The 12,531-nt window shown below is 40.0% G+C and overlaps 2 protein-coding genes across 2 annotated transcripts; one reads left to right on the top strand and one right to left on the bottom strand.

Moving 5' to 3' along the window:
• Positions 1 to 8,097: 8,097 nt before the first annotated feature.
• LOC111328300 (ras-related protein Rap-2a-like) lies at positions 8,098 to 9,839 on the top strand. Its single transcript, XM_022932704.2, has one exon. It carries the CDS (start codon positions 8,098 to 8,100, stop codon positions 8,743 to 8,745), a length of 648 nt encoding a protein of 215 aa, XP_022788439.2. The 3' UTR covers positions 8,746 to 9,839.
• Positions 9,564 to 12,487, bottom strand: LOC111328299 (uncharacterized). The gene is made up of 2 exons (XM_022932703.2): positions 12,259 to 12,487; positions 9,564 to 11,071 (listed from the first exon to the last, which is right to left on the bottom strand). The coding sequence occupies exons 1-2, from the start codon at positions 12,350 to 12,352 to the stop codon at positions 10,092 to 10,094; spliced, it is 1,074 nt and encodes a 357-aa protein (XP_022788438.2). The 5' UTR covers positions 12,353 to 12,487; the 3' UTR covers positions 9,564 to 10,091.
• Between the last annotated feature and the right edge of the window lie 44 nt (positions 12,488 to 12,531).

Here is a 12,531-nt window from a genome sequence, read left to right as displayed (position 1 = left end):
AGGAAGAGCATCATAATGAAGTACAGGTGCCGCCTTTATGAGACGTTTATATACATCAACGAAGAAGCGGTTAAAGCGTTCAGCGATTGAATGGTCATCCTTTATCAAGTTGTTATTTTCGTCAGCAATAGGGACGGAGTCGTCGTTATTCTTTGTATCTTTAGATAGGTCTTTAATTAAAGACCAAAGTTTCTTTGGACATTTTTGATTTTTACTGAACTGAGTTTTAAAGTACTGTTCCTTCGCATTTCTTGGTTTCCTCGTCACTTTGTTTTTAACCAGTTTAAAAGCAGACCAATCTTGCTCATTTTGTGTTCTCCTGGCCCTCTTTAGAAGATTATCGCGTTTATTTATTTCGTTGTATAGATCATTAGTGAACCATTTCGGCTGATTGATTTTCTTCACACTCTTGGACTTTAAAGGTGCGTGATTATCAAGAATGTCATTAAAGATTTTGTACCAAGATTCAACAATGTCATCGGCATCTCGAAAAACAAAGGAGATATCCCAAGGGGCTTCTCTTAGGTCTCGCAGAAAGCACTCTTTGTTGATTTTGTCGATATTTCTGTATTTGATTTTGGAATGTTGTTTACGTTGTGCATCCATGGTTTTGTAGCACCTCAAGATGGTGACCGGAAGGTGATCGGAAAGTCCAGATTTACCTATGGATACTTCTCTAATTCTAGCAGGATGACTCGAATAAATATGGTCTAAGCACGTATCAGAGGCAGGTCTTGTTACTCCATTTACCATCTGCGTTAATCCAAGACTGTTCAGTGCCTTTGCGAGACAATGTTTTGAATAACAGTTGAAATCAATATAATCCAAATTGAAGTCTCCCAGAATAATCAATTCATTGTTTTGGAGATGGGCATTTTCAATATTTTTACCCAAGCTCTCATTATAATCTTTGTTGGCTGAAGGTGGACGGTAAACACCAGATATCAAAATCGGTCTCTTTGATTTATGAGGACAAAATTTGAAGCCAGAGAGTTTCAAGATCATCCAGTTCCAAATCTCTTCGACGTGAAGCCATAACTTTCTCATTTACATACGCAATTATGCCGCCACCTTTCTTCCCGATTCGATCTTTTCTGTGTAATGTGTAGCCGGGTATCATGTAATAGCTGTCTGGAATTTTACTTGATCCGAACGTCTCAGTGAGAATTAAGACGTCGAGTTTAGCAGCACTGTTGTTGTTCGAGGTGAGCATTAGCGATAGTTCTTCCAATTTGGTGTCAGTCAGTCGTTGGATGTTCCAGTGGCAGACTGATAAACCTCTGAAGCCTACAGGAGGTTGAAGGTTATTAGGTCCTGGATTGACGGCAATATCGCCAGATAGAAGAATACACAGACAAAATTGGCTAAGCTTGACGAACCGCAACAACGCGTGGAACTTCAAATTCAATTCGCAAGGTGTGCATTTCGAAGGCTTTGACTTACAGTTGAATGTAGGTAGAGTAGATATTTCCTTCCCAATGAAGAGTCTGACTGTAGAGCGATCGAATTCAGGTGTAATTGAAGTAAATTGGCCAAGTTAAACGCTGAAAATAGTCAATAGAAGCACGACTGCAAAAACACGTCTGCACGCCATGACTAATTTATGCAACCCTAATAATAATATTATCATATTATTATTAGGTTATAACTTGGGCTGCCATGTGTTTCATTAATAAAACTATCTATCAATGCAAAGTACTGGGTCCACTACAGTTGAGATAGCCATTGAAGTCTCCTCTCTCAAAGACGGCCGTGATAACGATGTTGGTGATAATCAGTAGAAAAAACAGTAATTTATTTTGATACCACAACGTGTTGCAAATATGAGTAGAAAGATCTTGATATTGTATATTAACACAGGTTAGGCCAAATGAAAAATGTGAACAATAAACAATCTGCATGCAAAAAATGACGATTTTTTCTTTACATTATGAAGATACCAACGTTACGTTTATTTTTTTGTGTGTTTTGGTGTATTTGTGTCGAAGATACCATCACTGGAAGAATAGGTTTGTGGCTGGAAAGGACTCTTGCAATTTAGACTCGATCTGCGACTCGGCTACATCACACAGAATTTTAACACCCAAAAATATGGTATTGGTTAGGGATATGTTACATAACTGTACTAAACATATAAGATTCAGCTCAGAAGCATTCAGTATTGTGCTTTGTCGTTGGAGTAATATTTTAACAGCAAAAGCGCTAAATTCCTTAACTCCTTACCCAGCTCTAGAAGCCACCATAATCTCTTTATCATTCATTATGTAAGCATGGATGTGCCTGATATAACTCTGGCAAAGGTTCACGAAGATGCGAAACTTAGCCTTAGCTTGTAAATAAACAAAATTTATAATTCAACAGTCTTTTTTCTAAAGGCTGATAGTTTCTAAAGAAACTGTTTGGGCTGCGTCGGTGGGGGTAACGAAATAATTTGAATATATCAACAAAGTTGAAATGGTAAATTGGCCACCGTTACGATTATGAAAGCTGACGCTTCGAGCGTTAGCCCTTCGTCGGAGCAAATAGGGGGAATTGTGGGTTGTGTGTGCTTTTAAAGGCAGAAAAAGGAGCTACGTAATTGGTGGGAACATGGCAACGAGAAAAACACGAATAAATTAGTGGAATGAAAAGCGTTCGTTGATACCTCTGGGATTTAGACTGCCGGTTTGAAAGATGAGCTTTTGTTCAAGAGTTTTCCGGCTTTCTGTGCTACCTTAAGTGTAAGGAAAGACCGCAGAGGATGGAATGCGGTCGCAATCTTCCTTTTGTGACGTTTGTAGTGCTGAATGTCGATCAATAAGTTGGACGCGGTGGTAACCCGCTTGAACGACAGAATTAGGGTAACCACGTTTATCGAGAAACTGGCACATTGACTCTGATTTGGGGTGGAAATCAGAGTCATCACTACATAAACGACGAAGTCTTAGAAACTGAGAAAAAGGAATGGAATTCTTAACTAATACTAATAATTTATTTAACGTGGAAATACGCTTAGCTTAAGAGCTAGTTTACAGGTATTCCACCTAATACCTAATGAAAACCTAACAGCTAACCTAACACCTAACATCGCTAATATCACAGCGGGTAAAATCACAAATTAAATACTGATTAAAAGCTTTTTAAAACTGTTATTACAATATTACCGCCGCAATCAAAATACTATTAAAACTAACGTTACAAATTTACTAATCCCCGAAATTTAACGATCTAATTCTGTTTACTATTTCTTTGGTGCCCACTTTTATTCTAATGTCATTTGAGAGTTCATTCCATTTCTTGACTGCAAAATATCTCCATGACTTGAGTCCATATTTGGTAGTGTCATCTTTAGGTAAAGATAAAACATATTCTTGGCGCCTGAGATTGTACTTAAATGAGCGTAAGTTAATAAGATTCCTAATTGCCCGTGGTGCTTTGTTCGATATGCTGTTATGTATTGTCACTAGCATGTCTTGAATTCTTCGAGATTCCATGGAGGGTAGTCTTATCCTATCCAAGAGATGCTGATAAGATGCATGTTTATCATTATAGACATATCGCAACGCTCTTTCATTGACTTTTTCGATTTTTGCAGTGTTTCTTTTTCCGTAATGGTGCCAAACTTGGTTGCAGTAATAAAAATTCGGTAGTATGGACGAACGGTAAAACGATTCCTTGGTTTTAAGTGGTAAAATATTTTTCCGTCTATTAAGCGCGTTTATTTGAGCACTCACTTTGCGGAAAATACTCGAAACTTGATCGTCAAATTAAGGCCCTGTTTACAAGCAAGGAGTGTAACTCTTGTGCTAGGGTTACCCTAGCAGGCGGGTCAAAGATAGCCCGGGTTTACAAGAAAAATTTCACAGGTAGGGTTACCCTACCACCCGGGACAACTCACCTATGCTTGGTATCTGCACGCATTGTTATCAATGTTCAAAGGGTCTGGAAACAAGTGAAAAGTTGTCCCGGGTAGGCGAGTTATCCCCAGCAGAGCGTTTACAAGGCAGCTAGGGTTACCCTAGCGCTAGGGTAACCCTAGCGCTCAGCCAGGGTTACCCTAGTGCTAGGGTAACCCTAGCTGCCTTGTAAACACGTCGATGAAAAAAAGAAGAAATGTGGGAGCGTTAGGGTAACCCTCCTGCGAGGGTAACCCTAGCACTAGGGTTACCCTACCTGCTTGTAAACGGGGCCTTAAGCTTACTATCGAGTACAACTCCCAAGAGGTTAGTCTTTTCTGCGGTTCTGATATCAGTTTTACCCGATTGAAGGAGTAGCTTATCTTCTGTTCTGCCAAGGACCATGGCTTGGTACTTTTCCGGATTTGGTCTCATGCCATTTTGAATAAACCATGTAGTTGCGTTCTCAAGATCACTATTTAGGTTGTCTTCAACGGCACGTACGTTCTTATTGGAAAAATGGATATTTGTATCATCCGCATAATTAATAATCCTGCATCATGTTATTGCATACGCCAAATCATTTATAAATTATTAAACCATGTAGGTCCCAAGACGGAACCTTGAGGGACTCCTTTTAACATCCCTTCCCACGTGGAGAAGGCGTTGCCGAGCTTCACTCGTTGATGGCGAGAAGAGAGATAGCTTCGCATTAAAGACAGCGCTTGATCACCTAAGCCATAGAATTTAAGTTTTTCCAGAATTAAGTCATGTGGTAGACAGACAAAGGCCTGACTTAAATCAATGGCTACCGTGCCAATAATGTTATGATTATCAAGATCTTCCTTCCACTGTTCAGTGAGTGCAAGGAGTGCCGTCGGGCACCCATGATATTTTCTGTATCCAAATATAGAATTATGAAGAATCTTCTCTAAGTGAACTGTCAATTGTTGATGAATAAGATGTCCAAAGATCTTAGACATTGCTGGAAGAACTGTGACTGGTCGGAAATTCTCCTTCTCTAATTGTGAGTCCTTTTTATGATGTGGTACGATCTCTCCTCGTTTCCAAGAGTCAGGGACTGCTCCCGAAGTGATGATAGTATTAATTAGATGACTAAGAGGCCATGTAATTGATGGAATAGACGCCTTGAGTGCACGTGGTGGTATATGGATCCATTGTGAGATGGATGCGAAGACGAATACAACAAATAATTATGCGAGTCTGTAGGTTTGTTATACACACAAGTCCATAAACCGTTGCCTTCAATTGAAACTTTGATGCCTAAAAAGGATAAAGAATTGTCAGAAATTTCCCAGGTATACTTCAGAGCGGGGTGAAAAGAATTGACTGCGGTTATGAATTGAGTCAGCTCCTCTCTGGTAGAGGAGGTGGCGCCGATACAGTCGTCGATCAGTAGCGACCGTAGAGTTCAGGTTTGGAGCCATTGTATTGGCTGAAAAATTGGTGTTCGACAAAACTTACAAAAAGATTGACATAGCTAGGTCCCATTTTGGTACCCATGGCTACACCATTGGTTTGTTTGAAAAAGTTGTCCCCGAAGGAAAAACAATTGAGCGAGAGCACTAGCTCAGCTAAGCGTAGTAGTGTTTCAGATTTAGGTTCCTTAACGGTACGTTGATCAAAAAAATGTTTAAGGGCCAGAAGACCTTCGCCATTAGGAATGACAGTGTAAAGAGACGTAATATCCATGGTGAAAAGAAGTTTGTTTTGGCCAAGGAAATTAAAGTCGCGAAAAATTTGAAGAGCGTGTTGGCTGTCTTTAATATACGATGGTAAAGTTTTGACGATGGGAGCCATAATTTTGTCTAGATAGCTCAGTGGAGATAAGTTCGGTAGGGCAACTGCAAGCCGAGACAATGGGCCGACCCGGGTTGTTAGGTTTGTGAATTTTTAGGTAAAAAGTAAATACAAGAAGTTCTAGGAGTGGTTATGATGAGATTTTTCGCTGTGGCCGGCAATTCTTGTTTAGTTATGAGTTGGTTGATCGTATTCTTGACGGTGATTTGATTGCTGGCAGTGAGGTCTTTGTCGACCTTTTGATAAAAAGAGGTGTCAGAAAGTTGCCGCAAAGCTTCTTTTTGGTAGAGGTCGGTGCGCCAAAAAACGACTGAGCCGCCCTTATCGGCCGTTTTGATAACTATGAGTCTTTTTTCTAGTTAAGTGACTGTTGCCTTCTATTTGTTTTGTGGAGGAGCTAAATCCTACCCCTAACCCCGGCTAAGGTAATGAAGATTATGAGCGATTTCATTGTGGATCGGGGAATCTTTTTCTCTAGTCTGTAGGTAGAAGTTAATGAGATCGCTTGATATCAGAAGGGTCTCATGCAATAACGAATTCTTGGACGTTTCTATTTGACGATGAATTTTATAGTAGGTGCGTTATCGATATCACTGTTAATCATTTCAGAATGAGGTTGAAAGTTCTATTTAACTTTTCTTACCAGCTAATATGTTAAACGGAAGCTTATGAAAGAACAATAAGTAGTACATTTACAGTACTGAGAAAGAAAGTGCGCTCCTTCTTCGTAAGCAGAACCAGGCCCCCTTCTACTCCCCCTTTCCCTCTCCCCTAAGATACAAAAGCTAATACATACAACATAGTCAAGAGAGGAGAAAGTATAACAGTACAGAACAAATTTATTTAATCACTTTCACCAGAGTGTGGTGAGGGTCGCACAACAGAGCGAGGCTCCAAATTAAGTGCGCCCAATATCCCACCCATCCCACCCCAGGGGAGGACATCCATCACACAGCCATCTCGTGTGTGGGAAATTAACGTCTCCTACCCCAAACCTGCAGGAGACGGGACCTCCATTTATTCGTCCCTATCCAAGAAGACTAACATATCTAACCATTTCTTGATGTTATAGAAAGGTAGCAAATTCTTCTCAATTATTTTAAGACCCTGAGTGTTGGTCCGGCCGGGGCTCGAACCCCCGACCTCCCGCATAACAGTCCAGCGCTCTATCCATTGAGCTAACCGGGAGGCGGTTAGCCCAATAGAAGAACTTCAAATCGAAGAATTGGAGTTGTCACGATCACGCAAGGATCAACGGACACAATTTCAGGTCAAGGTGCAACTATTCTTTTCGGCCGCAGTAACGGCCGTAATATTTGGCCGCGAATAAATTAACCGATTGAGACATCCGTGAACTTAGAGTGGGAACAATATTTGAGCATCAAAACAGAATATTCAATTAGTCCAGTATCTTCTTGAACTTAAAAACAGTAAATAAATAAATCAATGTAAGCGAAAGCTAATCTAACGTGCAACTTCATCGAGTTTCTGTTTCTCGTGTCAAAGTCAGGGATATGCTCACGGTGAAGGGACTGGACAGGAACCCGCTAGCACTAAAAATGCTATCAGAAAAGAGTCAAAACGCTAGTTAAGACACTAAAAGGGGTACAAGAGATAGCCCTGTTGAGTTCCAGCACTCAGAAAACGGTCATGGTATTAAGGCGTTAACAAAAAGAAATTAGGAAACTGCGGTGAACCTAGTGCCTTTCAGTTGTGTTGAAAGTCAATTAAAAAAAACTGGACGTTCGTTCAAAGGAATATCATGTGCGTAGTTCCAATTAAATCAATATCAAATAATGACCAAATGGGCTAACAGGTATTCCCGTTTTCTGAATTTAATGTAATTTTTATAAGTTCTGTCTATTCGTCCCACCTGTTAAAAAAAAAAGCCATTGTCAGTGATTAAGAAGGTTTGCTAACGATGTGATTGCATGGCATTTGTTCGAATGCCCTCGATCAAAGATTCGAATCGCAAGTTAAGGTATCAATCTCGCAGTACATGATAAAATAAAATGTGCGACAAAATATCTGAAAAGAAATGCTAAGAATTCCCGTAGATCGTGCTACATTTCCCGACCAGGGACCAACATATTTTGGCGGCGTGAAACAACTGGCGGAAATCCGTTTTCGGGAACGTGATGAATTTTAATTGTGTAGATGGTTCTATAAAAATGACGATCGCAAAAGTTCTCTCCAGAGAAAACAACGAAGGATGACTTGCGAAACTTGATGTCTTATCAAAGGCACGAGTGAAAAGCGCTTCAAGAACGTTTGAAACAAAATTTTCCTAACCAGAGAAAGCCATCAAGCCGAAGTACTCCTTGGTGCTTTTGTCTTGGACAACTGAAAAATTATGCACGGGTAAATTTGCGACAGATCTGTTTAGAACGAGTTTTTGAAAATGGCGTCGTATGCCGCAATTCCGCCATTTGACTTTTGCATCTCAATTCTTGGCAGTGGAAGGGTTGGAAAAACAGCGTTGTTGAGATCGTTCTTTGATCAAACTTTTGAAGAAAAACACATTCCAACTGTCGATGATTATTATGTTCACTCACTTGTGTTGGACGGGAGGCACTTTACACTTTGTATCGTGGACACTGCAGGTTCGTACTCCTTTCCTGAAATGAGGAACTTGGCTTTAAATTCAAGCCACGGATACATCGTCGTTTACGCCGTGGACGACATAGTGTCGTTTAAAGAAGCTGTCAAAACTATGGAAGAAATCTCTGCGCTTAGAGGTGGCACTGAAAACCTTGTACCTGTTATTCTGGTTGGCAACAAGTTGGACATAGATGTTACCGAGCGCGAAGTGACCGCACGTCAAGGGTACGAAGCTGTTTCAGTGCTGTCTACTCTCGAAGGAGAATACATCGAGGCGTCGGCAAAGAAAAATTTTAGAGTGGACAGAGTCTTCTCGAATATACTTGAGGCATTGATATATAAAAACAGAAAGAAGAGGCGGAAGAAGTTTGCAAAGGCAAGATTGAAAATGGGACGTGGCAAGAAGCGGAAATTTAAGCAACTGGACAACACCTGTAACATCACGTAAGCACGCTAACCATCTCTTCTAAAGAGAATATTTAATTCAGTGTTTACAAAAGTTCGCAAAACAAATATTGCATTATCAAAGAATACATTATGAAGCGAGTAAAAGATGCATGAGTTATATTATGGAGGAGTACTATTAGCGTATTTATATTTCAATTCTTTCGTTTCTTCCATGGAAGACATCATAATGATCACAGTAAACTTCAGAATACCCGGCCAATCATTTACATGTCGTAGCGTCTATTGCGTTGTGCCTCGTTCTTCAAAGCCTCCCGACACATGTAAATGAGGTGGACGGGTATTCTGAAGTTGCTCTAAACCCTCTTTGTGATTTTATTAAAATCTCTTCATGCTATGTAAATTTATTGATAAATTTTAAGTATCCCACATACGCATTGGGATATTGGAAAGAGGGGAAGGGGAGTGGGAAAGAGGAGAAGGGGTTGGGGAGAGGGTGAGGAAGCAGCGGGAGGAGGGACTGGGGGAGGTCGAGAGTCTCCACTAATCATATGAGAGGGACGATAGTCGCCAACTTCATCAATTTCATAACATTTATTTGATTCTCGGGGCCCTAAGTAAATAAACTTTGATTTGACTGCTAGGTCCGCTGATAAGGTTTTAACCACCTCCCACACCACACCACCACTCCTTGGAACGCAGACCTGTCTTTACCGGAAGACGGCCGTGTAAAGAAGACATTATTCGCATGTTTTTAAGTAAAGGATCAATATGAAAATGCATTTTAATCTCATCTTTTTACAGCCAAATTCTTCCCACAAGAATCTTTTGTCAATTTTTAGAATGAACTTTTGCCAAGCACAAGTTTTTTGAAGGTCTTTAATTTAAATGATCTTAAATCGTCCTTATCTATACAGATTCGCCTTAGCTTTTCCTTGAGAGAAAAACAAATTCAGCTGAGGGACCAGGCAACACTTTTCTTTGTACGTTCTTGCGTAAAACTGTTTGTTGTTAAGATATTGCAATCACATTGTAGATATTGTAGTTAAAATACATCGTCCAAAGTAAGTAGAAGTAAATACCTAGCGCTGTTTTTCTACCTCGAAACTTTCAAATAAAAGTGTTACAGGCAACCAATTTGTCAGTTATTTGATTGAGCATGCTATTTTCGATATAAAAAAATAAAAATAAAAATAAAAAAAATAAAATTGTTAATTTTATTTTTTTTTGTTAATGTCTCCGAGGCTAGGGGGAATAGAATAAAAGAAATTTATCATTCATTCCTCAACCTCGATGTGATTTCCCCCAAGCCTCTAAACCTTGTCTGAATTCAGTTAACATATCGAAAGTAGGTTATCGGTTAGGAAAGGGCCTTCACGTCAGTTTCCTTTAGCATTTACTAACCCTGTCACTGTACTTCACGATCCTGCTTCTTAGCAAAGCCATGTTCAGGGCTCCGTCAAGTTTATAGTTAAGTTTTAACGGATGAACGAACGCCAAGGTCTCGTCATATGATTTCCAGAAGTGCTCAGCCTTCCTAACCAGAGGCTCTCCCGCTTTTCCGGGCAGGTAAATCCCAGGAATAAACTCAAAATTTTCCGCCTTGTCAAGCATCCGACACATCGTGGGAACTGCAATTTCTAAGAATGAACGATGCTTGTAGAAAATATAGGAGAGTGTTTGAAACGCTTCCGCAAATTTACCAGGTATGTAAAATATATCGGAGCGACCACGATGACAATACGGCGTGCCATTTCCATTCTTTTTCAAAATATCTATCGACCCTTCCATGTCCCATATCATGCTCCAGGGGTGAACCTTTGCATTCAGTGCGTCGGTGTCATTATCCGAATCAACCATCTTTGGTAACCATTCATATTTCAAGAACTTGCCCAAACCCCAGATTTCATCGTAGGACTTTTGACAGGTTTTAGTTCCCCATGTGGAATTCCACCAATACCAATTTGCTGGCTGAGTGTAGTTAAATAGTAGTATTGTTCCCTTTGGCCCTTCCCAGATTTTGTCTCGGTCCAAACCAACTAAGTTCCAATAGTTTAATAATACGTCATCGTTGATAAGTAAATATCCTGTATATCCCGGATGTTTCTCCATGGCACGTGACATGCACGTGTAGGAGAAGTATCCTTTGTGAATGTACAGAGCTTCAATTATGTAGTCCTCAGTCGTTCGCGGTCCGCAAAACATTATCGTGGGAAATGCATTCTTATACAAGGCAGTCAGCGCTGGTATACTTGAGTAGATAGGATAGTTGTAAACAATTACCAAAACAGTGTCTGAAAATGCGTCTCTGAGGCAGGCCGATTTTGAATCAATGAGTACTTCAGAGTTTTTCGAAATGGAAAATATGCCTGTGAATTTAAAGAAACATATGAAAAGCTCGGAAGTTAAATGAAGTTTGCTTATTTTGATTTTCTTTCGTTTAGCTTTTTTCATCCTTTCATTTAAGATAGATTAGTTAATAATAAGATTTGAATAATTGAACTTTTACGCAGTTCAGTTTTCGAACTGCTGTGTATAAACTTCAAACTTCAAACTTCTTCCTCAAAGAAGAACGAGTGATGTTGCTCATAAAGGAGCACCTCTCTCGTAGATGTCTAAAAGGGAAGTGCCTGGCTATCACGCAAATATGGCCAGTCTCGCGTGTCCTCCCCCCCCCCCCCACCAAAGCAATCAATGGTTCATGCGCTTAAAAGTCGAAAAAGATCTTTATGTTTTCTTTTCTATGTGTAGGACCTATGAAGGAATGGGTTACCAAATACTTACATACACACGTGCCTAAAATCCAATACATTCAAAATATCAAAGAACATCTGAATTAATAAATCAAACATTTTGGAGTACCTGAGACGGCCGTGAAATCATGAAGTTTGACTAAAGAGGTATTTCTTGTTTTTTTTTTTATCTTGCGCTTTTCTTATTTGATCACGCGAAAGTCACGGTTGTTGTTTGGGACGTTTTTGTGCTTGTCTAGTGAAGATTGTTTTGCAGGCGAGGGGACCGGGTAAGGGAGGAAAGGAATAAGCGTCCCTGGAAGGTCCGCGCATTTGGAAAATCTTCGAGATATAATTGGCTTAGTAAATGATGATTTACTGTATATATCCTTTTCATGGAACAGTTTTACAATCTGTAATCTCTTTCCCTTAAATTGGCGATCACAGGAGCCAATCTGTATGCTTAGTTACCAAGCCTTTGAACGGGTGCGAGGCTAAGGGTGATCTTCACGTAATTTTAACGAAAAAGTAGGTTGCATGATCATGGATTGATTCAAATGTGCAAAGCAGTAAACTTGAATAAATGAAAAACGTCTGCTAGATCACCTTGAACCTCGATCCTACTAAGAGACTTGGGAACTAGGAACGGACTACAACAACTCGTCCTTGGGCCCCCCTTTCCACATTCAAAGGAAAGCGCCCTGTGATGACAAGGATTTTTTTTTTCTTATATTCACTCTTGAAGGGTGTTACTGAAACATAAAATGTTTGTAAGATGGGAAAGTCCCGTGATCAAAACCTTGGTGAAAAGTTATTTCACCTACCGTAAGCGATGCCACCCAACAACGATACCATGAGAACAACTACTAGGTTTCGCTGTGATCGTATACTTTTGCCACGAAACATTTGAGTCGACATAGCTCAGGTTTCTCAGTTCCATTTTCATCGCTGACTGAACGGAACTTCAAAGTTTAAATCACCTCACCTGTTAAGTGAGAAAGGCGGGTTCGAAAGCCATCTGTGAATTAAGGTTTTTTTTTCAGTGGATATTGACCTATTGTCGTATAGTAACCTGTTATTTGCAACAGGTATTGATT

This window comes from Stylophora pistillata, chromosome 10 (genome assembly GCF_964205215.1).
Source record: "Stylophora pistillata chromosome 10, jaStyPist1.2, whole genome shotgun sequence".
In the NCBI taxonomy this organism is placed as follows: domain Eukaryota; kingdom Metazoa; phylum Cnidaria; class Anthozoa; order Scleractinia; family Pocilloporidae; genus Stylophora; species Stylophora pistillata.
This window is presented reverse-complemented; position numbering and strand designations above follow the sequence as displayed.